The sequence below is a fragment of the Diplotaxodon limnothrissa genome, linkage group LG13 (genome assembly GCF_057381915.1).
Source record: "Diplotaxodon limnothrissa isolate DT_005_m linkage group LG13, D_limnothrissa_male_GT1.1, whole genome shotgun sequence".
NCBI lineage: Eukaryota > Metazoa > Chordata > Actinopteri > Cichliformes > Cichlidae > Diplotaxodon > Diplotaxodon limnothrissa.
This window is the reverse complement of record NC_140608.1, coordinates 17,770,802-17,797,763: the sequence shown is the minus strand read 5'-3', so window position 1 is coordinate 17,797,763 and position 26,962 is coordinate 17,770,802. Positions and strand designations below refer to the sequence as shown.

General features: G+C 39.0%; 3 protein-coding genes across 3 annotated transcripts; 1 reads left to right on the top strand and 2 right to left on the bottom strand.

Annotated features, from left to right (window-relative positions):
- Nucleotides 1-1,673: 1,673 nt before the first annotated feature.
- Nucleotides 1,674-2,704, bottom strand: prr18 (proline rich 18). The gene has a single exon (XM_085369523.1). It carries the CDS (start codon nt 2,559-2,561, stop codon nt 1,800-1,802), a length of 762 nt encoding a protein of 253 aa, XP_085225649.1. The 5' UTR covers nt 2,562-2,704; the 3' UTR covers nt 1,674-1,799.
- A 2,085-nt stretch (nt 2,705-4,789) lies between these two features.
- Nucleotides 4,790-18,249, bottom strand: sft2d1 (SFT2 domain containing 1). The gene is made up of 8 exons (XM_085369410.1): nt 18,065-18,249; nt 17,400-17,486; nt 15,545-15,627; nt 11,751-11,832; nt 10,032-10,067; nt 9,885-9,943; nt 7,288-7,317; nt 4,790-5,335 (listed from the first exon to the last, which is right to left on the bottom strand). Exons 1-8 carry the CDS (start codon nt 18,128-18,130, stop codon nt 5,296-5,298), a joined length of 483 nt encoding a protein of 160 aa, XP_085225536.1. The 5' UTR covers nt 18,131-18,249; the 3' UTR covers nt 4,790-5,295.
- Nucleotides 18,250-19,857: 1,608 nt separating this feature from the next.
- Nucleotides 19,858-25,589, top strand: lhcgr (luteinizing hormone/choriogonadotropin receptor). Its single transcript, XM_085369409.1, has 11 exons — nt 19,858-20,021; nt 21,584-21,655; nt 21,920-21,994; nt 22,087-22,161; nt 22,293-22,367; nt 22,475-22,552; nt 22,650-22,718; nt 22,815-22,889; nt 23,788-23,973; nt 24,195-24,263; nt 24,491-25,589. The coding sequence occupies exons 1-11, from the start codon at nt 19,858-19,860 to the stop codon at nt 25,587-25,589; spliced, it is 2,037 nt and encodes a 678-aa protein (XP_085225535.1).
- Nucleotides 25,590-26,962: the final 1,373 nt, after the last annotated feature.

Here is a 26,962-nt window from a genome sequence, read left to right as displayed (position 1 = left end):
TGATTATTTGCTGCAGGCTTGAATCCATTCCTGAATGAAACACCTTTAAGAAGAAAACAACTGATGAGTGTGTCATATGAAACACCTGTCCCCAACTGGTAATACATCTGCAATAGAGGAAAGAGCGCTTGATTGAATCAGGTCTTTGCACTCCAGTTTTATGGCAACTCTATTGCCAAGATAGTGTTTACTGAGAAGAGGCAATACACTAAAAAAATCTGAGTTTTTCCATTAATAAAACGTCTGCCAAACAACAGCATTACCTGAGGTTACGAGCGGAGGTATATGTTTTAAAATGCCTTACCAGTTGTTGGTGTGTGAGCCCTCCAAACAAGCTGTCGTGTCTTAAACTTACAACACTCCTCTGTCTGAAATGTAATAGAGTTCAAAATGTACCGCACACAGAGTAAAAGTCTGGTTACCAAGTTACAGAACACAATGCTGCAAATGAGACTCTCCATACAGAGGAATTTCAAATATGTATTTGGCCGTGCATAGAAACTGAATTTGTGTTCTGAGGTTTGCATTTGAATGTTAGTTTAATGATCAATACAATGCACTGTGGGCAGGTGTGACTCTAAAAAAAACAAAAGCATAAGCCATTTTTTATGGCTTAAATGATCTGCGACTCCAATGTGTGGTTTATTTATTTTTATTTTTTCCTTCTTAAAACAGCCATATTCTGTCCCCCTGACCTGGACGACTACCCGAGCAGCATACTTTCAGGATAGTTCACTTCAAACTAGAGCTACTTTGCAGCAAGTCCTGTAGATGTGGCTTTTCACCAGATTTTAATACCAGTGTGATACGTAAGGTAGTCTGGAGGTAATTTCCTAAAGGGGTCATGCACCTGGGCCCTACAGTACACTTGTGAACCCTGCTTAACAGGAAATCTAAGACGCTTAGAACACTAATGCCCAAATGGCCTCAGGTAGCTACAGTGGCAACAAAGAGCCTTTAAAACGCTTGTCTGAAAACTGGCCAGAAGTGTAAAAGAAATCTAAATGACTGCAAATTAGTTGTTGTTTTTTTTTAAATTAAGAGGCACAGCACAATACGGCTTTTTTAAGATTTAAAAGGATCGAGACAGTTGCATAATTAAAAAAATAAAATATTTTTACTTAGAATTTGCTTAAATTAATGAGCTGAAAAGATATGTGACAGTACAAATATTTAGTAAACATTACATACTGTACACCACTAGTAAATCCCTGCAAAGGATATAACCCTCTTATGAGAGGAAAAATAAACAATTCAATTTGGTTTTTAGGAGCAGAGGCAAAGAGCTCTGTTGTTGACAGTTTATTGTTCTCCCACACAAAGGAGCAGACCCCTCTGCCAATCCACAGGCGCCTCACTGAAAAATAGAAACCACGTGCAAAGGACGAGAATTTAAAGGTATTTAACTAAAACTGAAAGAAATAAAATAATGAACAGGCATCAAACTCCCAAAGCAAATATCCCTGCGAGCCCTAAGCACTGCTGGATACTTTTAAAATCCTGTTTTTGATGGGGAATGTAAATGACTTTTTATGATTTCAATGGAATTTCCTCATTTCATTCGTTTTCTTAATTAATTGACTTTTTTTTTAAAGGTATTGACATCTATTTTTTTTTATATATATTTCTTTAACAAACTGACATTCATCTGAAGACACGTGGATTTCCTCCCTTTAACGTTTACTTGAGAACATTAAAATTCAGGATGCCTTTGCAACAGATCTACACCAATTGCACATTGTTCACGAGTCCATCACACTGAGAGTCCCGGCTTAACAACAAGACATCAAAGCCAGGTGTCAGCAGCCTTTGAGGTGCGGAAGTGCGGAAAGTTTGTCGACTTTTCCCAAAGCAGCGGCATTTTCGACCCCTTTTAGCCACTCTTTGCATTTCCTTACAACAGTCTCATCCACATCCCCGTCCTCGTCTTCATACTCCACATCATCGTACTTGTATTGGTCATTCAGCAGAGATATTTTAACGATGGCGGTGATGTCCTGCTCCGCGCTCTCTGCTTTGGCGGCCGGCGCGCAGCCCTTGGACCCCCCGTGCGTCTTTTTGGATGGAAAAACTCGCCGGTGCCGAAAATCGGTGCCGGCGCAACACTTTTGTTGCTTTGCCATCATTTGTTTTTCTAGATTCCGTTTTTGGATGACAAGAATGGCTTCGGGGGTGAGACTGAGTGTAAATTGAATTTCCTTCTTCCCTTCCTCTTTTCCACTGAGTTGTCTCGTGGAGTCCATGGAGCTGGAGCGCCTGACTCCTTCAGATGAATCCTGAGGTTTCGGCACCATCAACCACGAAGACTTTCCCTGGGTCTCTTGCCCGGCACCGGGCTTCTGAGTGGGGCTTTTATTTTTGTCCTGCTGGGGTTTTCGCCCCAAGTTCCTTAAATTCGCCGATGCCCAAGATGTGGGTTGTTTCTCCTTATCCGACCCCCCTCTCTCTCCGCAGGATTTGCTGGTTTGCTCAGGAGGCACTCCGTTGGCTTTCTTTTTCCCGAATAGTTCCCTGCCAGGCGATGAGATCCGCTGGTGGAGGCTGATGGGTGGAAAAGGCATCGTTGTGTCTGGAAGTGGTCAGGATATAAAAGCGTGCAAATTATTCTGAGTGCAGAAGAGGAAGCCCTGCGTAAAGCGACGACCGGCGCTCTGCGGGCATAATCCAACAGACAAGGTGGAGGGGGTTGCGTTGCACCTGTTGTCCGCGCTGACTGGAGTTCAACTGGTTCACACAAGGCAGCCCGGCCGCTTTATGCAGGAGCCGGCAGGAAGGCGTGGCAAGAAGCGCCAAACAAAGCCGTGAAAAAACTGATGATGTCATTTCATAATTTTCAACAACTTCCTCAAACGATGAGCCACATCCACCCAGAGTTCCCCTCATCTCCTGTCACAGCGCCTCTCTGCTGCTTTCCAGTTACTGGATCCATTTCTCGTGCATTATCGTACCCATCATAAGCTTTTCAGGACATAATGAGCCTGAAAACTATGAGTCATCATTGAATGTTTTTCACAAAAGTGATGCCGTTAAAGAACTAAATTTCAACCCAGTAAAAAAGAATTATAAAGCCGAAAAAAAACGACTTCTTATAACATTTTTAGCCCATAACATCTTTATTCGAAATACAAAACTCAAAAAGTTCAACAACTTCAAAAGTATCAATACTCTGTAATTTATTTGCACTGCCAAAACATACTTGGATGAAAAGAAAGAGAACTTATGGTCATAATCATGAGTTTAGTCCTTGGTGCTCAGATCAGTGTGTCCTTGAACATGTCACAGGAACAATGGCATGCAGTTTCCTTGTATCCTTTCAGTAAATATGATCTCAAATGTCAATTATCTGATGTGTATTGACAGTCACTTTTGTTACTCTAGCCATGTAGACTATGAAATAGCATCTCATAGGATACACAAATAATCTGCAATATGGATTTTTCTTTGTCCTTCTTTGCTTCTGCCAGGCAGAAATCAATGAGCCCTTTTGCTAATCTGTAGTTATTAAACGATTTTATATTGCCTGCATATTTTATGGTTCGTGAAACATCTTGGCTTTAAGTCATGCATCAGATGCAGTTGCTCTGGGGATGGGGAAATAAAACTACATCTAAAATGCATGTGTGTTTAATGCTTTTTGAAAATTAACAGTCTTCAGACACTTAGAATCAATAACTGGGACAGCAACTCCCACCACAACACAGGCCAAGTTATTTATTCATCTCTGCAAGAAGACTTAGATCATTAAGCTAAAGAAGACACACAGACTTGTTTAATTTCAGTGCTCGCCGAGGCATGATCGCCGTTCTCTCTGACATAACAACAGATTAAATGTACTGAAGGGGAAACAGTTGGGACGCTAACAGATTGCTGGGGTCAGGGTTCTTCCCATTCATCTTCAAACTTTGGTGTAATCCAAAAATGGCTGCTATGGAAAACCAATCAGAAAAAACAAAGACGACAAACTCATTTCAAAGAATTATTTTATCCCCCCCAAGATTACTTCGAGAGGGATTTGCTGCGTCTCTGCCAAGTCCGATAACAATAAGTACTGAGGGGAGATTTCGCCCATGGTAATCCAACAAAAATACAAGTGTCTACCCCCCCCCCCCCCCCCCAAAAAAAACAAAACAAAACCCATAAGCGTAGCAAGAAAAGAAATTATTTAATCTGATAAAGCAATTAAGAAAAAAAAAAAAAACAAAAAAAAAAAACAAAAAAAAAAAACAACTTGAGCTGTGCTCTTATTACGTAGAAAAACACATTTTAGTTTAAATGCAAAAAAATGCAAAGGGATCAAGACTGCTGGCCCAAGGAGCTCTAAAAAGCAGAAAGACCTTTGTTAGTAGGATGTGAACATCTGCACCACAAATGGGGGTAGGAAAAGGTTATGAGTGTTCTGGAGGAGGTTGTCATGACAACCACATCCTCAAAGGCTACACCATCACGCTGAAGCGGTATAGGGGAACATGATGCCAGCTATATTGGGTTATTAGGTCACGTAAAAAAAAAATCACAATGCTCAGAAAAGCGTAATTAACTGGGTCACTGCTACATCTGGCAGGAAATCAACCTAAAAAGGAGAAGCATTTTTAACATGATTTCACATGATGCACTGAAGATTGAGTGCTTTTTAAATTCTGTTTAGCTGTAGAAAAAAAAAAAAAGAAAAAAAAAATCATATTTCAGGCATTATCAGTGAAGCAGTGACACAATTGCCAAGGGGAAAACAGCAACATGGAATAGCATCTCAGAGCCTCTTTGCGCGCACACACACACACACACACGCACACACGCACGCACACGCACGCACACGCACACAGAGAGAGAGAGAGAGATAATGCTCTGACAACGTTTGCATGTAGGAAGCCAGATGACAATTAATTTGTATACTGCTCAAAATGCAAATATAGAACCCGACTTAAATTTGAACTGGTTTCTTCCTGCTGCATATAATCAGAAGGCACTTTTGTTGTATTTGACCACATACCAGACTCAACATCAGTTTCTGCACTTAAATGGCATAAATACACTCAGAAAATTCAGGAATATTTTTAAATATATTAACCATTAAAGGCACCCATTACTCATGTCAAAAGCAAAAGACTGATACCTATTATCTGGTGATAGTTATAGACCTTTAGCTACACTTAAAAAGCAAGACTTCACAGTATGAAAGCCATAATAAAAATTTGGAAATATAATGTATATACAGAATCATGTATATTTTACAAAGCCTCTTGTTCGCAGTTTGCATATTAGGACCAGTCTTGATAGGAAACTGTAGACTTTGGAGTCCTAACTCAGACAGGTCGTGAAGCACTTGATCACAGCATCCCTGTCAAAACAAATAAAAGAGAGAAACAGAAAAAAGGCAATTAAGAAATGAAAGGAAAAACTAAATATAGCAAAGACAAAATTCTGCCATGCGTACAAAATTAAAAGCAACAATGAGTCCATTTTTACGATGATCTGGGTGGGGCTCATCATGAATAAGTGAGCGTGTTTTGGCGGGGAGGGACCACATGCTCAGAATGATGGGGGTCTTCCTTTTCTTTTTTTCCCCAGGTACACCAAGTTGAAGGATGATGCAATGCAATCCATCACCATGGCGACCACAGATCGTTGCCTACTCTATTTCGCTTCACACAGTTTGTTCTTGCCATCAGTGGTTGCTATGCAGACTTTGCCTGCAGACACGTTCGAAATTGGAAGGAGGAGGTGCGAAACCAGTCAAGGTTAAAAGAACAAGGGGGATCATGAGCAGTCTGACAGGGAGGAGGGGAGGCCGCTGGAGAGAAGGGTTGCTTCCTTAAATGCTTTGGTTTTTATCAAAAAAAAAAAAAAAAAACTTAAAAAAAACCCCTAAAAAACAAACAAACCAACCTCTGTGTTTTTAAAAATATATCACTTAAAGCTTATTGTCATTTCCACTGCATAAATAAATTATCAGTCTCAAGGGCTTTCCCCAATTTCTGATTAGATGTCTGAGCCAAAAGCAGCCTTAAAGTGGTGTGGGACGTGCACAGGCAGCAGGTTTTAGTATCTCTCTCTGCATGTGTGAGGGGATATAAATAGGAAACAAGGTAAAATACATTAAAGGATCAAGTCCACTGGCCATGTGTTATGGCAGTAGCCAGCCAGGTATCGGAGACTGTTGGAACACAGACAGGGATGGGAAGTACTATAGCATTGTGTCACCCCATAAAATCGTGAGATCAAAATATGCAGAAACAACTTAAAACAACAGAGGCCGAAGCAATCAAGTCTGAATTAAATGAAAAATGGATTAAAGTAAGAGGCTTAAGGAGACAGAACACAAATGTGTTGACAAATAACATAAGAAACGCAGCAGTAACAAAGAAGCAGCTGATTGGCAGCATTTTAGTATCAAGCCCAAAAAAGAAACAAAGCCCGGCCATAAAATTTGCATTCCTCTACAGGAATTTGTTTTTTGGGGAGTGACATGGGAAAAGGTCTTTGTCTAGGCCTCGTTTTGTTGTTAGCTTTTGGGCTGGGGGAGGGGGAGCTTGAGGTTGTTAAAAGGACGTCCCTCAGCTGTCAGGATGGATTATAGGGTCGCCCAAACACACAAGATACTTAGTGGGTGGGGGCTGCATGGGGGCTCTGGACCAAATGAGCTATAACCCAACTTACATCTGAACTGACAAAACAACATCACACCTCATGCCTGGCCTGGAGGTAAAGCACTGAGGTGGTACAGCATATGGCACCAAAGTGAACACTTTTGGTACAGTGGAGAATTTTTTTGCTTTTACAGAAAAGCTGCAAAACATTAAGACACCTGTGACAACGACTTATGACACTGCAGGCTTTTTGTCTTTGATGCAGCACAGCTTAGCCAGATCTAATCAAAAATTTGCATTGTGCCTTAACCCTGTAAAGCTTAACACAAGCTCATTATATGCAACGTAAAAGCTACATTAAGGAAAATATTTTTGGCAAATCAGATTCAAAGAGCATTATTTCATTTAGAAAAAAAAAAAAAAAAGCTACTTAATTTTGATATTATGGATTTAGCAATGATGTCACAGCACTAAAGCATGGAGGGTGTGAAAACAACAGGCTGCCATTTGTTTGACACCAAGAGCCTACACTGATCGTACTGGGGGATTAGAGCCATATGGTGGACGCAAACAAGAGAAAGACGTAAATAAAAAACAAAAAAAACAAAACATGTTTTCATTGAAGGGTCATGCACGCCAGAGAGTACGAGCACATATCCATATATCAAGGCAAAGCTTGCAAAGTATAATCCTGTCATCTTACCTGGCAAATGGAATATAAGAGATGCTATACCTGAAAGAGAAGAAACACACAAAAGGATGAGGGAAAATACTGGTGATGGTGGGATATTTTTAGGACAGATATTGATTGTAGAAGAAGATACTAATTACGAATGAACTGTGCATGTCATGTACCAGTTTAAGCAGATTACCTGTATTTAAAGTCCTTTGCATTAGTATTCACCTACTGATGAAGAATGAATGAATGTGTCCCTTAACTCATTTTAAATTTGATTCAATGTTTACATTTATTTTATTATTTAAGGCCACTACAACAAAATACGTTGAACTAGTTGTCCTGTAAATTCCTTTTTAAATCTTTCCAGGAACTGAAATCTGATACGATAATGCTTATGACAAAGGTTCTTTTATATCACTTAGCAGTTTTATCACAGTCCCTCTTCCCCGCTCTTTTCCTTTCCCCCTTTCTTTCTCTCTTTTCTTTTCCCCAGTCAAGTCTGTGCCGTGTTCAGCAAATGAAAATAAAATAAACAATCAAAGCAAAGGTGAATCAAATAGACCAATAAGGCAAGGCTGGGATGGTCCATTTGGTAAAGTAAATCCGTTGGGCATCTTTCTTTGCCTTTAGACAACAATTCTGATTGCAAAAGAACCAAATGGGACAGACAAAAAAAACAAAACAAAAAATATCACTTAGCAGTGATTAACAAAATGTAATTGTACATTAATTGGACATACTGTAATCTTTGTACAAATAATTGTGGACAGAAAGGTAGCAGGCACACTTCTGAAACAAACACAGAACCCTATCCAGGAAATGATCACGGCTAAGGTTCAGCTTAATAGATTCCTGATGAAACCAGTGATGTATTTTAAATATGTGAGGAATGCACTGACACTGTTAAATAATCAACTAGAGCGCAAACATGAGCATACCGACAAGCATAACGACAAGAATCCCCATCTGTCTTAAGCAGAGCTGTAACAAATATAACAAGCAGTGTAACACACTTTTACACGTGAATCTTCTGACTATCTTAATTTAGTTAGAGCAAAGAAGGATGTTTAATAACAAAACCATTGTAACTATCCTGAGCTTGTGACAGTCAGTTGTGGTTGAGGATCATATGGTCATTTCACAGAATTCAGCCCAAGGACTGGACTTTGACCCCATCTGTGCGGGTCAGTGGCGACGTCTTATTACGGAACCACCTTCGCACAGACGTCTGAGTGGCTGCGTGGGAGTGCACTATGCCCCCAGTCTGTTAAGAAGGAGTTCTGGATGTGTGACTTGTGGTTTCCATGGTGATGCCTTTGAGAACGCAGGCAGAGCGGAAATGAATGTACGACATGTAGGTGTAAAAGCAGTGTGATTGTAAGGCTGACACAGGCTATTCCCTTCCTCCATAGTTCCTACTGGCTTGTTTTTCCATGCAGTCACACACACTGTCTTTTGTTACTGCTGTGCAAATATGTTCAAATAAGTGAACGTACAAATTACTGACAGGCTAATCCATATCATTCATTCACGACTAAGGTTAAGCTTAATTCCACTGACTGTGTGGATGTCAAATAAAAGCTCAAATAGCTTGTAAGCTTGATATACATTTAAGTCAATTTAACAACAGGCTAAAAAACTTAAGCAATTCATCCGTTTGCAAAATTACTGAAAACTTCTTTTAAGCTCTGCAAACTAAAAAGGCCAAATATTATAAAATGCTCTAGTAAAAATAACATTACCCTCAGACGAAAAAGATTCATGACTTATGAAGATTTTAAATGTAAAAAGGAACTAAAAAGAAGAAGAAAAAAAAAACTGCTTTAAAACATTTGAGTAAAGGACATGCAGTTAAATGACAAAAGAAATTGTGGACGTTGTAAATAGACATTATAAAGTCACAGTTTTTAAAACACTATAACTTATAAGTGAAAGATGGGTTGTTTAGCTCTTTGTGTTACACACTTAGCATAAGAACAGATAACTAATTAAGGACTAATAGGTGCCATGTATTCTCCCTGGACTGTTCACATGTAGTTTTCATTATAGTAATGACTCCACAGAGAGCTGGCAGCCACTTCGTGTTGTGTGTAAACAATCCATGCCTGTCTGCCCAAACCCCACAGCTAAATAGCACTACACGATCCTGCCTTCTTCTTTACAGGGCAAACATACGCTGACCTACAATCAGGCATGGCCTCTTGCCCATCAGTCTTATTACAACACCTTTAATTGTAACCTGCATTTCAAACAGATGTCACTGTCTGCTCTGGCAAACTAGGGTAAACCAATTTAATCAATATACTTGGATTGTGCTTGCTATCATTTTGCCCTGAACAATAAAATCCAGTATAGCTTGGCTAAAATTAAGTGTATTCGCCTTTACACTTTTAGCCAAATATGTGGCTCACTTACAGATGTATCTACAAATACTATAAAATAAACTTATGTTGCGATTTCAACATAAGTATAACATAAAATAAGAGCTAGGGTTTCTAAGCAAACTGTTGGATGTTAATGAGTTATTCATTGCAAGTGTCAGTGGTCTGAGGCTGATCACTGTAGGTGTGAATAATGAACAAACTGTACTGAAATGGTTTAGACTACTAAGTCATCCTTACCACGTCATTGCCAGAAACTGCAGAATACAGAAGATTATGGCCAGTCCCTTTTTACCCCACTGTAAAGTCAATAAAAAAAACAATTTTAATAACACTACTTTAAATTAATAACTGCAAACTGATTTGTTTGTATTGAAACATACTTACCCAAAACACTGAACAAAGCGTTAAGACCAGGCAGAGCTGTAAGAAGAAAGGAGAGATCAGCTTGCATAAACTTTTTGCTTGCTTGTACAAAGTTCAGTTTTAATTTCTCTCTATTTATTTTCAACCTATCAGAAAAACAACGTAAAAAACAAACAAAACCCCCAAAACATTTAAATGTTACTCAAGAAAACATCCACACTGTCAAGGTGAAATGTGTTGTTAAGTTACGTTACCCCTTGGAGGTTCCTAAGGACATTTATTGTCTTTTTCATTTTTAGTTTTAAACCATCTTCACTGTGTTGAGTGGATTAAAGCCAAATTTGTCAAAGAATGTTTTTTTTACTTATTTTTTTTAATTGTGGTGTCAATTCATTAAATCAGCCTAAAATGGCTAAGTTACAGCAATCCATCCACCTTAGTCCCTTTGGACAAAAATGTCCACATTGAAACCCATTATAAACGCTATTTTTCACGCCAGAAAAATTACGGTCAAATCGATCGTCAGGTTTCTAGCTTAGGTTTCGTTTTGGACTACAGGCCTTAGAGTTGTAATTTTTTTATTTGTCCACCGGGTGGCGCCCTTGCTCCACATGTGACGCCTGCTGGAACATACACATGTTTGTGTATGTTCTCCAGCGGCCTGCTCGAGACAGATACCCGGAAAAGGCAGACTAATTTCCCGCGTACAGCAGCAGCTTGGCCCGCTGCTCGTTCCGGACCATTTTCTACCCTTAGGTTCGTTTGATTTTTTTTTTTAATCAACAGGAAATGACGTATTTGTTTTCACGTGGTAGCGGAAGTGTGTGCTGCAGACACGGGAACCGAACCATATGCTCCGGCGCTGCGCGAAACACACCCGCGGCAGAGGCACTCCTCCCCGGGGGAGCAGGAGCAGCAGCGCCGCCTGGGGACATTTTTGGCTTCTGGAAAAAAAATTAAAACCGGATCGAAATTAATGTTCGTGCCAATCTTTTGTCCATCTAAAGGCCTAATTATAATAACAATAAAATATTACTTCAAATGTTTTTTTTGGAAAATATTTTATGTTTTATGTTTTTGGGGCAAAAAAAGCAGTGCGCTCATGTGACGAAACCGGGATATAAAGGGTTAAAATCCGCGAAATGTAATTAAAACTTGACATGAATATTTCAGGGAGAAGTAGTTTTAAAAGACTGACCAATTTAAAGTGAAAAAAAAAATTAATATTTAATATTTTTATTGCACTTTTTGGGCGTGGTCGATAGTGTGCATTTTATGAAATGCGCTCCTGGAAAAAAAATAAAAGGCGATCGAAATGACTCTTGGTGCCAATCTTTAGTCCATCTAAAGGCCTAATTATAATAACAATCAAATATTACTTCAAATGTTATTTTTTTTAAATATTGAGTTTTTTTGTTTTTGGGGGCTAAAAAAACAGGGCGCTCATGAAGTAAAACTGGGATTTAAAGGGTTAAAACAACGAAAATATAATTAAAACTTTATATGAATATTTCAGGGAGAAGTAGTTTTAAAAGACTGACCAATTTAAAGTGGAAAAAAATATTAATATATAATATTTTTATTGCACTTTTTGGGGAATGGACATTTATGTCCATTAGGGACCAAGGTGGATGTCTTTTTTAGGGATCTCCAAAGGTTACTCATAAACCACCAACTACTGTAAGTGGAAGTGCAGTGCCTTGCATAATCTAAGTCAAAATAGTAAAACACAGTATTTACCAGCACAACAATGGTTGCTATCAGTCGTGTTGGTTCAAACATGCGCTTCAGCTGTTTTAGTGGTCCCATTAGGAAGCAGGTGCTTTGGGAGAACAATAAAAAAAGTAGATGGATTAAGCTCAGTAAACAGGTCTGTTATAGCTGTGGTTGTCAAACAAGCAGAGGAAAAACTTCACACCCTCAACGCATCACTTTTGAACAATATAGAAGTTTAAGCTAAGAAAACAAACAAAAAGCTCAGTTTCAAGCCTTCCACTGCAACAGTCACACTGGCTCATCTGCATTTGCCTCCAAAGGCAGCGTCAGTTTATCAGGACTTCCAGTTTAACCACTCTACTTTAAGACTTCCAGTTTGGTCAACAATTACAACTACAGATGAGTAAAAACTGATAGCTCATGTCACATGATAGCTGATTGTTTTGATTATGTAAGTGTGGTCCTTAAGCACTGTATACCTGCATTCACTGAGGCTTGCTGATAAGTAATTGGCCAATGGAACTTTGCCAACAAGTGGACTACAAAACGTAAACCAGATAACTGCCCATCAGGTGGCCATGCTCCACAGATACTCTCGAATTATGAATCATTATTATAATTATAATTTGCCTTCATAGCATTAAGTAGTCATTTCCCCTCCCCAGTGATTTTCTGCAGTGCAGCAGAGGCTGAATACAATAAATATGTAGTTGCTTTCACAGCCATCTTGAATTGCATTTTGGGGGTTATGAGGCTTTGGTAGTAACAACTGTAGTTGTTAACTGATGGGCAGCTGCTCACTGAAAAGAGTAAATGGGCAGAGATGTGTCTGCAGTGGAAAAGCAGTACATGTAACCGTCCAAGCCTAAAACGTTGATAGAAAAAGTTGACAAAACAAACAAATGTATAAATACTGAAGGGTTAAAAAAACAAAACAACCCCCCCCCCACAATCTCAGGGAAGTCCCAAACTAAATTCACAAGAATGGGACAGATCCCTTTTGTAAACAAACTGGTTCCCCACAACATGAGTAATACACTGACCGCATACAGCACAGTATGAGTAACATCTGAAAAACGTGACCAACAAAATCAAATTTGGACTACATGTGGCAATAATTACAGTTTAAATGTTTCATTCCCAACACTTAAGACCTCCTACATGATGCATGTGTTACGTCAGTGAATTTAACAAGACAAAGGCTTTCCCCACTGACGAGGCACGCAGCTTTGGGCTCAGCTGAGCTGAGTGGGCAGAGGGAGTCCGTGGAGCGTCACATCTGTTAGATGAGACACAAGAGTAATGTGGGCTGACGCAGGCTCTCTCTGCTGGTCTGTTGAGAGGGAGGCTTTTTTTTCTCTCCTCAGAGTGTCAAAGACACTAATGATTGGCGCACATGCTGGGAAAAAGATCTGGCACCTAAAAGAGTGTGTCGCTGACTGTAAAACTGATCACGTAATTTTAACACATTAGGTGTTAAGATTTTGGCAGATCACTGAATAGACATTTGAAATCAGAGTTTAAGCTAAATTGAGCTTTTGTTGTCTTACATAATTGTGTTCTTTTGTCATTAAAACACAGCACATAGTGCCTCCTGTTTTCATACCTGTGGCCGTCAAGAAGAAACCAGCAGCATACCGTTTTTATAAAGTAGGTTAAGCTCTGTAAAATAATATGATACTCTTTTGCACTGGACTGTTAACCTGAGCTATGAAGAAGGTGACCTAGTTTCTTGATGCATCTAACCTTCTGGATATTTAATACCTGAAAACAGAGACTGTACAGTCTGATAACAATCACCAAATCAAGCGTTCAGTGTCTGTCAAAAGAAGTCAAAGACATTACTGTAAGATTTAGACCTTAGTTCACCTACAAATACAAATCTAAATGTTGTAGATCTGGTGACATCTATAAAGATACATTTCTAATCTTGAACTTTATATTGAGTTTTTTTCGCCTACATTGCTGGTGATTTTTAAGAAGGGGGTTAGTTTAGATTTCTCTCTACTGGAAAGTCTTGACTTAACTATGTGAAGGTCCCCAAGATGATCCATTTATAAACTGGTACCGAATAAGTAAAACTAAAGTTTTAACCACACTTTGCAAGTTTGGTTCCCTGTGACAGGAAAGAAAACAGCTGTTTGCTCCTATACAAAGAAGGAGCTCATTTACTCACATCCTCCTATTTAAAAAAAAAAAAAAAAAAAAAAGACTCTAGAGGAGACACACAGCTATGCTGCCCCTGCTTGTCTGTGTGGGAATCCTATCCTGTAGGTAGGATGTAAACTGCAAACCCCTCTGAAGCTCTACGAATTAACTTATGTCAGAACCTGATGTACACCTTGCCTACGTAACTGCACAACACTTTGATGCAGCTCTTTTGCAGACCTCCGCTGACAGCTCCTATGCATTCCAGCTTTTCACCGCAGTTTTTTTTAATTTAACAGTTAGAAGAATAATATTCATGGCCTCAAAATAAGGAATAATTATAACAGTGTCAGTAAGGACTCACAGATTCCTGGGTGAGTGCAACATAACCAGGTTATCTGGATTCATTTACCCTAACATTGGCGTTCAGGATAAGTGGTCAAAAGAAGCTAGTTCTCCAACTCACTAAATTAACCCAGGGTTTCCCCTGCATGTTCACATGAAAGGAGTGATGTTGGCAGGATCTGACCAATCTAAAAGGGGTGTTTCACAGATCTTAAGAATCTTCTGCGAGAGAAAATGCCACCCACTCTAGAGACTTTAGGTGATTAACAATCTATAAAGAACATCTATGTAAACACCAGTAAAATATGAAAGATGAATGCTGTAGAAAATCATTAATCTGGTGATTTAGCATACAGAGCAGTAAAATAAACATTCTAACTCCAGTCAATTATTTTATGGCTGAGTACATTTTCTGTACTGGTTTTCACTCCTAAACTGATAACTAAAGCATTGAAAGTTTAAACTGGTCTACTTATACGTTTACAATATCAGCAGAGAATCTACATTATACTTCAAATATGATGCTGGTAAAAGAATCAGTAAAAACAAGGCAGCCCCACACCAATGACCTGCTCCCAATAGTTTTAGTTTGTATACTCTCAGCAGCAAACTCTGTAGTGTTTCAAGGATTGAGAGTAAATATTAACTGAAGAAATAGAATTCAAATAAAATGGGTACAAATTTGATAAGAGGTCTGAAAGCACAGCGCAAGTTTGCTGTAATAAAATGTGTCTACAAATCTGTATTTATGACTGATGATGGTGAAACTCAAAGACTTTAGAGGTCTTTGAGTTTCAAACACTAAAAGTTGTACAAAGTGCGTTCTTACATACTCAACAGCACAAAAGATTTATTCAGTTCATCCTTGGGTTCAGATTTTGAAAACCTAAAAATGGCTATCAGAGCTGCACAGGTGTGACAACTTTAATAAATGACAATGCTTTCACCAAGATTAGATTACTTGCTTTGTTGCATCAAACTGTATAACTCATACTGACAATATGTAACAATGTCATTCATTATGAGCTGAAAACATCTCATAGTTCTTCAGGCACAGTGTTGCAAACACAGAGCAGCAGGTTATGAATGAACACAAGGACAATGTTACACACACACACACACACACACACACACCTACACACACACACACACACCTACCTTAAAGAATTATGACTGTGACAAGATACTCCAGCCATGAGTGACAATATAACCTTTAAGATGACTTTTTTTTTTTGTTGCTTTCTTGCAGTGTGTCATACTGATGACAAAATGCTGATGATAATACAGTACAATACCAGTAACACTTAAAATTAAACTGGACTTACCTGGCAAGAGCTGCAATATTCCCTAGTGTGTAAAAGACTGCAAAGAGCTTCAAGCCACTTGGAAGGAACAGCAGTGCTGTGCCCTGGTAAAGAGATTAAAAAAGAAAAAAAATAATTCAGCTACACAAATTCATATCATCATTTTTCAGCAAGGGGTAGGGGGCAAAAATAAACAGATATAATAGCTACTAAGTGAGACCTAGAACTTAACCAGGTTAAAGGGTTAACTGTTAATAACCCGGTTAAAAATCCTGCTGAAAAAAAGAGAAAAAAAAAAAAGAAAAAGAGCAGAAGTGGCTGTCCTGTGGTTGTACTGAAAAACGTTTGTCTCCCCCTACTGTTAGAAGCCCATAAGGTTGGTTTGGATTATAATAGACTTTAGTACTACTGGACCAGTGCTGCAGTCAGGGGCGTGTCTAAAAGGGGCCATGGGTGGCACTAGTGCTGCTGAAATATTTACTTAATTACTTTTACTAGTACTACGCCGTTTTCTGCTTTTACTCTACTAAATTCTGAATGTGATTATTACTATTCTTATGCCAGACTATCCATTTTAAAGCTTCAGTTATTTATTATTTTGCAGATTAATTACACTATTATATAGTACCAGTCTACCAACTAATACATAATTAAAATAATCAACAAGTGTATTCATTAGAAAGATATACGCTTCAATACATAAATCATAAATCGAATAATATCATGTAAATAATTCTAAAAAGTGTCATTCCCCCCCCCCCACCCCCCCGAGTACTTTAAATATATTTGGTTGAACATCATATGAATTATTACATTACTTTAATCTTTTACTTAAGCAAACAGTCTAAATACTTTTTCTATACACGATTCTCATTAAATATTTCCGACTAAACATTCTAATCTCCTGTGCCCCCCTATTGCCACCGCTGCATTCTCGGTCTCCCCTGTGAAGCCCAATTAAAAAAAAAAAAAAAAAAAAAAAACATCCTGGAAACACCCCTGGCTGCAGTCCAATTGTAAACAGAGCTTATGTTTAGCCATAGGAAGAGATTATAAAACACTAATATATTTCTTTTGATAAGTTGTGAGGGTTTCAGCCTTATCTAAAGTTATGATTAATAATTTTAATAAGATAAAATAGTCGGTGGCTCTACAGTGTGGTGGTTCACACATAAGACTAACACATTTAAGATCAGGAGGAGATACAAATCCCCTTTTTGGGGCTGCGTCAGGAAGGTAATCAAATGTGAATAAGGGAGCAGCTGTAAGAAGCTTCTAATAAGATGAAGCAGCTAAGATTCTGGGAAAAAGAAAAAAAAATCTGGATAGATATTCATTCTGGAAAGACACTGCTGCATTTAGTGATATTTATGTAATCAGACAAGCAGCAATAGGTTTGTAAATGTGTATTTTAGTTATTGCTGCAAACACGGTGATGGCTAGCAGTGTGTGAGCAGCCAGAAAAAAATTTTTTTTTTGAAAAAAGGGCATTTAAAGACTTAAATATTACGAGTTTTCATGGCACTAGATTTTCTACAACGATTGTGGTAACTGTGAATGTTACCACCTATAAACAAAACCTGCATTTTACAATGGGTGCGAAAAATGGCAGTGGCTTCAAACTGTTGACAGCAACAGTTGACAGTGCCTTCTCTTCTGCAAGGCTACAAACTGATAAGTAAGATTTATGTACCCGATGTGGGTTACTTAAGTATAAGTGACAGTAGGAGTTGATCGTACTGATCTGCTGGAGTAACAGAGGAAATCGCTTTGGCGGCAGTGGAGGAAAAAAAAAAAGCCTTCTCCACATTCCTTTGGTCAGTATGAAGGCAAAAAGGACACAAAAACATCAATTTTGCCTGACAAATACACTCACAAGTATTGAACACAGGATGCCTCCAGCAAAGCAGATGACAAACCATTTCACCCTGGTGCTGTAGCTGAGAGTGCTGGCATCAAGGACCTGGTGAGAACAATGGGAGGATGTCACAAGACAGACCCAGTGACCTGCAGAAAAAGCCCACGGGCTTCCTGCTAATCAATCATACAGCGGCCACACCACAAACGGGGATTATGCTAGCATATGTTAAGAAATACAGAACATAACTGAAGTAGAATCTGCAAAGAATAAAAAACAAAAGCAGGAAAAAAGTGTAGAATACAAAACACCAATAAACTGACTTCGAAAGCATTACCTTACCTTATTTCCTCCTTATCGTGAACGCGTGAAAAAGAGGTACAAATAAATACACATGACTCAGTAAAGTTAAGTGCTAACAGAAAGTCAAGACAGCTGGCTTTAAACGGCCAGAGGACGCTAGTTAACCGGAGCTAACACAAAATAGCATTTTTTCATTATTAACTGCTACAAGCCGCTAACTCAGTGAATATAAAATCGCATGCAGACAACGGTATCTTAACATTAGCTCAGAATTTTAAACAGGCAGCGAAAGCGATGCTTTATTATTAGGCGTTTGAATGTTATCCGTTCTCTTGACAGTCCGTTAGCATTAGCAGCGTAGCCTGTCAAGCAGTTCCTACCTGTGCAGTGAGACCCAGTTCCTCGTTGTCTTCTCGACCGCTTAGCACACGACGAAGCTTGTCCATCGCTACGAGCTAGCTGGCGAACTGGCCAGAAAAAAAGTGGCCTCTTTTTCAGACTGTAACCTATGTGGTTTATACCCACAACTGTTATCGCAGCTGTTATAAGTTTGACTTCCTGTGTACTGCCCTTTGTACGTACTGACTTGGGGTCGGTTTAATTGCAGTCAATTTGCTACCATTTCCGGGGCTGGCATTTCTATCACTGACCCCAGATCAGCTCAAAGGCGACTTCCTTAACGCCACTTCCTTTGAATTGCTACTGTTGCCTCTCCGTAGCTGATTGGTTAGTAATACCTCAAGGACATTTCTGATCCTGTTTAATTATTTTGTTTTAAAACCAACACGAGAAACACAGATTTACAGTCACATAAATATATCCAGTATTAGCGAAGGATTTCTGGTCTGTTCCCTGAGAAAATGCGCTCTTACTGTTTTTCTCAATAATGTTGCTTTGTCGCCACCCAGTAGAGATATTACGACAGTGCAAAAAATACAATTAAATAAAACAAACAACAACCTGGCACTGTCTTCCCAGCAGAGAAGCAACGGATCCTCTTTGGTCGTCGCACTGGTTTATCTTGTGGAAAGAGTGCTTGGAATTAAGTCCATCAATAACTTTAGCATTAGTTCAACCATGCCCAAAAGAAAGATCATCCGACACGTTTCACTGATTGAGCAGTTAAGTAAGGAAACTTTTAAAAAATACACTGATTTTTAATTAAATCCTACGCTTTTCGCAGATATGTCTCCATCAAAAATTTTGTTTGAACAAGTGGAGTTTCAAATACCTTGTTGTTATGCTCAGTTTTCAAACAGCCATCTAGATCATTACCATGTTTCTAATTTAATATATACTGAATATACTCTTTCAGTATAACGACTTAAAACAGGTTGTGTTTCAAGGCTACACAATGTTGCCTTGCCTTTATCAGCAACAGCCCTATAACGGGCGCCAAACGAGATACAGTTATGGGAGGCTTCTGACTATGGGTCACACTGTTCTTCCGAGGGACACAGTCATCGACTTTGGATCTTTATGTGCATGCCAAACGAAATCTTCATTTTAACTATCCTAAAATACACTCCAATTACAGACACAAGGGTTAGCAAACTCAACAGTGAGGGAAAAGTGGCTCTGAAAGCATCCAATCACAGCAAAACCATTGCCAGGGGAGGAAGATAATTGAACATCAAAGGTTATTGTCTCTTGGATGTTTGCGGTTTACTTTCAGATACTTTCTCATTACGCCAGTTTAGCCTACATCTTAAACGATACACCGTCACAATGATCTACGTATGTTCTTTTAACCAAGGTCACTGCTGCAAGTCTAACTGGGGATCCAGATGATTGTGTTTACAAGCAGATGTGCTCATAGAAAACGTATAAATCCGGTAATAATGTATCCAGTTGTTAAAAACGTCTGCGCTCTGTTTTGGGGTGCTTTAATACGCAATCATGTCTACATTAACCTTACTTAGAATAGACCTAATAATGAATCGTCATCATAAAAAGAAAAAAAAATTACAGGGCTCAACTTTGCGATCACGTGTCACTTTCCTTTTCGGATGCTTATAAAAAATCTCTTTGCGACACAAGAGCCACTTGATAGGAAGCTGGAGGTCAGGTGATTGAGATTCAAAGCGCGATTAAAGGGAAGCAACTTCTTGTTGATGAAGGGACATTCAGTCGACATCTCAGCTTCTGCGAAGTTTTCCAGAAAGCACCAACGATGTGGACATCGCCGTCAGTATCCCTGCTCCTGTTCGTCTCATTGTTCCATGGATGCAGGAATTTCGTGTGCCCGAGGATCTGCCGATGTTTCTCCAATGCAATCAGGTGCAACAATATAAAACAAGGGGCAGCTCCAGTGATGGACCACAGGGATAGAAGATTGTAAGTTGGCAACATGTGGAATAATGCGTTTACAGGGTGGATCTTTTTTTTTTTTTTTTTAAGGCAGCTAATTCGTGTGATTAAGCAATTGCCATTATTATTCTGCGCGTATTTATGCACGGGGCTAAGATCCGCACTGAAACGTCTTTCTTGTTTAGCTCTGCTGTGCTGTTTGTAGAGTTAACAGTGATCAAATCACGCTTCATCACATTTTTTAACCTGTTGTAAGTGGCCTTAATATTGAGCACCCATTTAAAACGGATTTTGGTTCCAGTATTTATTGTACACTTGGGGGGGGGGGGGGGGGGGGGGGGGGGGGGGGTCTCAGGTGTAACCTTTGATCATTCAACAACCATTACCAGTACTCTGGCATAAAAACATTTTTGGAAGCAATCTCTGCACTCTGAATGTATTCCAAATCAGTCTTAACATACAAACATTATTCCAACACTGCATCTAGTTTCACCAAGTGGCAGTATCTTTTTCTTGTTTTCTTTTATCCTCAACTTTAGCCATGGAAGCACTTTGTATGTTTCTAATTTAAGCATCAGTGGTATGATAAAGTCTGCTTCATTAAAAAACATCAAGAACAAAAAAAACCCCATCCAAACATACACACCTGCTCTGTCAGTAGTATTGTGTGCATGCGTTTTCTGGTAGATAAAACAAAGGCCAGCTGTGTTCTTGTTTTCTTGTGCATCTTCCTGTGAGAACTTTTTATGTTTTACATTCAGACCACTCTAAGTCTTCATAATATTGAGAGATAAATCTGGATCGATCCCTACTGGAGAGTGAAGAACGTCTGCTTCCAAGCATGGACTGTATTTATTTCATTTAAGTAGTACATCACACCCTTTTTTCTTTTTTTTAAAAACACAGTCCCCTGCATGTGTCCAGCTTAATTACCGATGAAGCAAATGTCAAGTTGCTCTCACACATTGTGAGTACACCTCTTTTTGTATGCTTTTCTGGACATTACAGCTCACTTGTTGAGTTTACTGTCAAAAGCCTTGAAGGTGGGTAATCTTGACCTCCTCTTCAGTAACAGAGTACACAACACCTTGACCCTCTTGTGATTAACGTCTGTGAACACCAAGGCTGGCAGCTTTGTGTGTCTATCAAATGCTGCCAGTAATTCTATACACTCGCTCCTGGAACTTTCTGTTCTACCAAATTACAACTTCTATTTGTTTATGATATTGACAGACCATTTCTGTTAGCTGGGAATAATGTATATGTTGCAGATGTGGAAATGTTGCTCACTGGTGGGAAGAGAACTTGCTCTATGGTTATTATGAATGCCTCAAACAACCTAAATGGTGCATTTCTGTTAGAGATAAAAAACAAAACTAAAAAAAACAAAACAGTGTGTCCAGACAGGCTGTAAACAAAACCTAGGAAAATTTCATTCTAATTGAACACTAAATAGTTGCTATGACAAAACCTGTGCCATGGCTACACTTACCTTTTTGTCACAGAGCCTCAGATGATTTTAAGATGTCACTACGTCTCTATTACATCATTAAACTGTCCCCCCAATCTTTTTATGCCTCCTTTCGCAGGTTTCTTTATCATCTGTCTTTGCAAACAATTTCAAGCCATTCCTTTGAAGGTTTAAAAGGAGTCCAGAGGATGTACGTATCACATTTCTTTTGCTGAAAAATTCCGACTCACTTGTGATACTGCTTAAGTGAGGAACAATATGATGAAAATTCATGCTCCAAATATAAGAAGATTTGGGTTTTGCATCAGATAAACTAATTATTGCAGTGTCTCTGCTTTGTTTTTTGTGGCAAATCTCATAAAAATGGTTGCAGTGTGTTTATACTGCACATTAGTCTGACAGTGTGACGTAAATGTTAAGAAGAATCTCACTATTTATTTTCTGCTGTACACAGAGAGATTACTCAAAGCGTAACCCTGAAAACCATTGAGACATTAGCATTTAACAACCTCCTCAGCCTCTCTGAAATGTAAGTCTTTTCTGTGATTCTCCCAGTCCATTAAAGTCACGATTACTGTAGTGCACCCCGGTATGGACTGTATGCTCTGTACTGCTTTGCAGCTCAATCCAGAACACAAGAAGTCTCATGCACATTGGCAGAGGAGCATTTAACAACCTCCCCAAACTTCGCTACTTGTGAGACAACTTAAAATTTATTTATTCATTTGTCAGTTTTTAAAAATTCCTACAGTGCAGTCTGACTTGCAACAAACTTTTTTTTTCATCTTTGTCAAATGAAAGTGACACATTGCTCTTTTTATTTACAGGAGTATTTCAAATACCGGTATTGCAGTTTTTCCTGATGTCACATCAATCAGTTCACTTGAATCTGAGATCGTCTTGTGAGTAAATTTCTTGTTATATTCATAGAGACTAATACAAAGGAAATCTTCAGTGTTACTGCAAGTCCAGTTTCAACTTATTATTACACTTATTACTATTTTTGCAGGGATATATGCGACAACATCTTCCTTCTAGAAATACCCACAAACGCTTTCACTGGAATGTCAAAGGAATATGTTACAATGTGAGTATTGCAATGTATAGGACACTTTCACTTATTTTGAAATTGTATTATAGCAGTCCAGAAAGTTTGAACATGCAAATGTTTCTTACATTTTCAGGAACCTGTACAACAATGGCATAAGAAAAATACACGAGCATGCCTTCAACGGAACAAAGATAGATAAGCTGTATTTGTTTCATTTTACCACATTATGTCTAATTTCTGTTTAAAATTCTTCTTTTGCACCATTAAAGTTTTGCTCCTTGTGTTCTGCTATGTTTAGGGTATTAAAAAATAATCGAAACCTTAGAGTGATCCATAAAGATGCTTTCACAGGAGGCACGGGCCCTGGAGTCTTGTAAGTTTTTATTTGTATACTCCTAAAAGTCACTTTGTGCTAAGTTTATTTTGATTTATTGAGGAAAGCTAAAGGAAACCCAGCCAGGGTGGGGGGTAGGGTGTTCAACAAGCCTAGAGCCAACAAATGAGAAGTTTGCGTCAGGGCGGGTATCCGGTGTAGAATCTTTGAAACATCAAATATTGGGCTCATCATGAGGACAGAGCACAAGAGAGGCGAAGAAGAACTTGCAGGCATGGTGGAGTGGGTTGTCAGGAGAGGGCATGGTTGGGACATGTGACAGAAAGATAGCAACAGTGAAAGGGAAGGTTCAGAAGATGGTGATGGCACCATGATGTATAGTTTGGAGATGGCTACTCTGAAAGTTAGAGAGGTAATGCTGAAGTAGTCTGGACATGTGCAGAGGAGGGACAGTGAATATATTGGACAAAGGATGCTGAAGATGGAGATCCCAGGCAGGAGAAGAAGAATAAGATTTGTGGATATGGTGAAGAAGGACATTTAAGCAGAGTTTGTGTGACAGAGGAGGGTACTAGAGAAAGGGTGTGGTGGAGGCAGATGATCTTCTGTTTTGGCCCCTAAAGCGAGCAGCTGAAAGGAAAGAAGAAGAAATAGGGGAAGAAGAATAGGGAAGCAAAAGGAGGAAGATGCTTACTAAACACACCAGTTAAACTTTAAGACTCGACACAGGCTGTATTCTGTGTCTGGACATGGTCTTACTCTCCCGAATTGCTTTTATGTCCTTCATAATTTTCATGTAATCTTCAAAGAACACACTGTGGACTTCAGCTCAGCAGAGAGAAACAGTAACAGTCTGATGAACAATGGCAGTGTAAAACAGCACAGTGGACACAAAAACTCTGTCACACTGTATTAATGTCGGTTATTTTTTTCACAGGGATGTTTCTGCCACAGCTCTCACAAAGCTGCCATCACAGGGACTGGAGTCAGTTCTAGTGTTGTTTGCTCAGTCCGCCTACACCTTGAAGAGTCTGCCTCCTCTGCAGGGACTGTGGAGTCTGCGAGAAGCTCATCTCACCTACAACAGCCACTGCTGTGCACTGCTGAACTGGAACACTCACAGGTAACTTACACTGTGCATGCTCAAAGCTCAACCCTACCCCATGACTCTTTGAATTTCCATGCAGTAGTCTAAATTTAAGTCCATCAAAATCAGAATCCTTTGCTTATTAAGCAATGCTGAATTGCGTTACACAATATATCACAGGTTTCACAAACATCTGCACCTGAAATATGCCATGTAATGGTGACATAACTTTTTATTATGTTCTTGCTTTTCTACAGAGACTTACCAATTAATCCTGTGTGGAATAACAGCTCTACAGCCTGTATTGAGAGAGATCCAGCCGGCAGGTAAATAATTTGATTCAGTAATATTTACCTGTCCTAAATCTCATTTTTATTTTTACTCTAATAAACTTTACACCTTATTGAAATCAACTTACAAGTGTGTTTGAAATGGATTTGCCCCTTGGTTTACTTTACTTACCATACTTCACTTATTTTAAGATATCTTCATTCTGAGCTCTTTATTTAAACAATATCTTCTTTTTTTTTTCCATTTAAATCTCCTTCAAAAGCAGGGTTCAGCCTGTAATCGGAGGGTTAACAGACACATCTCTACTTACGGGCGTGCCGTACTTCTCGGAAGGTGACCTGCTTGCTGAAGATGAAAGCTATGAAGATGTGAATTTCCACTATCCAGAACTGGACCTCTGCCAGACCACCCTCACTCTGGTTTGCACACCTGAGGCAGATGCTTTCAACCCCTGTGAAGACATCGCGGGTTTCAGTTTTCTCAGAGTAGCTATTTGGTTCATCAATTTATTGGCTATTACAGGTAATCTGACAGTGCTGCTGGTCTTCTTCAGCAGCCGGAACAAGCTGACAGTACCTCGCTTCCTCATGTGCCACCTGGCTTTTGCAGACCTTTGCATTGGGGTCTACCTTCTGATGATAGCTACTGTAGACTTGTGTACTCGTGGTAGCTACAGTCAGCACGCCATTGAATGGCAGACAGGACCTGGTTGTAGTGCTGCTGGCTTCCTGTCAGTTTTTGGTGGGGAGCTGTCAGTTTACACACTTTCTACCATCATCCTGGAGCGTTGGCACACCATCACCAATGCTATGCAGGTAGAGCGCCACCTGGTTCTTATGCAAGCTGCAGGCATAATGGCAGTAGGTTGGCTCATCTGTCTGGGGATGGGGATACTGCCCTTGATTGGTGTCAGTAGCTACACCAAAGTCAGCATGTGCTTACCCATGGACATAGAGACTCCTTTGGCTCAGGCTTTTGTCATAATTATCCTGCTCCTCAATGTGGGCGCCTTCCTCGTTGTTTGCGTTTGCTATGTGCTGATCTACCTGGCTGTAAAAAACCCTGACTTACCCAGAAGAAGTGCAGACACCAGGATCGCACAGCGCATGGCGGTACTCATCTTCACGGATTTTCTGTGCATGGCACCCATCTCCTTCTTTGCCATCTCTGCTGCTTTTAAGTTTCCCCTCATCACAGTTACCAACTCCAAAATTCTGTTGGTCCTCTTTTTTCCCATCAATTCGTGTGCCAATCCCTTCCTCTATGCTATCTTCACTAAAGCTTTCAGAAAGGATGCTTATAAACTCATGAGTACCATAGGCTGCTGTATAAACAAGGCTGCTCATACAGAAAGGAAATAGAAAAGAAATGCATACAAATTTCCAATTGCATCAAACAGTAAATGTCTGTATTATATATATCAGCATCATATACAGTGTTGGTCAAGTTACTTGAAAAAAGTAATCAGTAACTAATTACTGATTACTTCCCCCCAAAAGTAATCCCGTTACCTTACTGATGACTTATTTTCAAAAGTAATTAATTACTTAGTTACTTAGTTACTTTTTAAAAACACGATTTACAACCTGAATAGGTGATAAAGCGATGGATCTTTCAGCCCAATTCTACTTTTTCTGCATAATCCAGCTTACAAAGTGTAATCAAATGGAAAAGTGTCTTTTTAACTCTTGTTTTATTAGTTTTAATCTTTTAACTTTATGCATCAAGCAAAAATTTAATTATATGCAACATTCTCTGACTGGAAGAAATTTGTTTAACATTTAAACCTATTTTCTGCACATTCCAGCACATAAAATAAAATATTATTTTGTGTTTACACTCAGTCTTTCAAATAGATGCCATTAAAACACAGCAGAAAATAAATAAAGTCAAAGACTAGCGGTCCTGTTGCTCTATTTTCACCTATAAAGCAGGAGTGGGGTAGGCGGAGGTTTGCCTAAAATAACGGTCTTAGTAACGCAGTAACGCAGCATTCCTACGGGAAAGTAACGGTAATCTAATTACCGTTTTTGCAATAGTAATCCCTTACTTTGCTCGTTACTTGAAAAAAGTAATCGTATTACAGAAACGCATTACAACTAACGAGTTACTGCCCATCTCTGATCATATATAGTCTAATACTGTGACTTACTCTTGAAAGTAGTCTGCTCCATCATCTTGTTTACTTCATATGTAATTCATTGTTGCATGAGTATGCAAAAGGAGCCACTTTCATAAGCATAAGAATGTAAGTGAGACTAGCCATACATATACAGTTAGATAAATAATTTATTGGACTAAGACAGTTGTTGACCAGAAAATTTTTGGCTTTTATTTTTTTTATTTTTTTGCATTTCCTGATTAAGAATTACAGAAATTTCAGTACTCCATTTTGAGATGGTCAAAAATAATTGGACAGTTGACTGACAAGTGATTCAATGACAAAGCGATGCCTATTTCCTTGTTATTTAATGACAAATTAAGTACTCACACTAATGCACAGGTTGAATGCATGGTTGAAACTTAATTTTATAGCTTTTCACTGTCATTTTAAAAATGAGACCCAAATGAATGTATGTGCAAATGAGGGAGACTTATGATTTAAATCATGTTACATTATCAGTCAAACATGGTGGAGGCAATTTTATCGCTGTATAACAATGTATGGCTGTCAGTGAGTCTGGATCAGAGGTGATTATTGACGATGTATCTGCTGATATAAGTAGCAGAATGA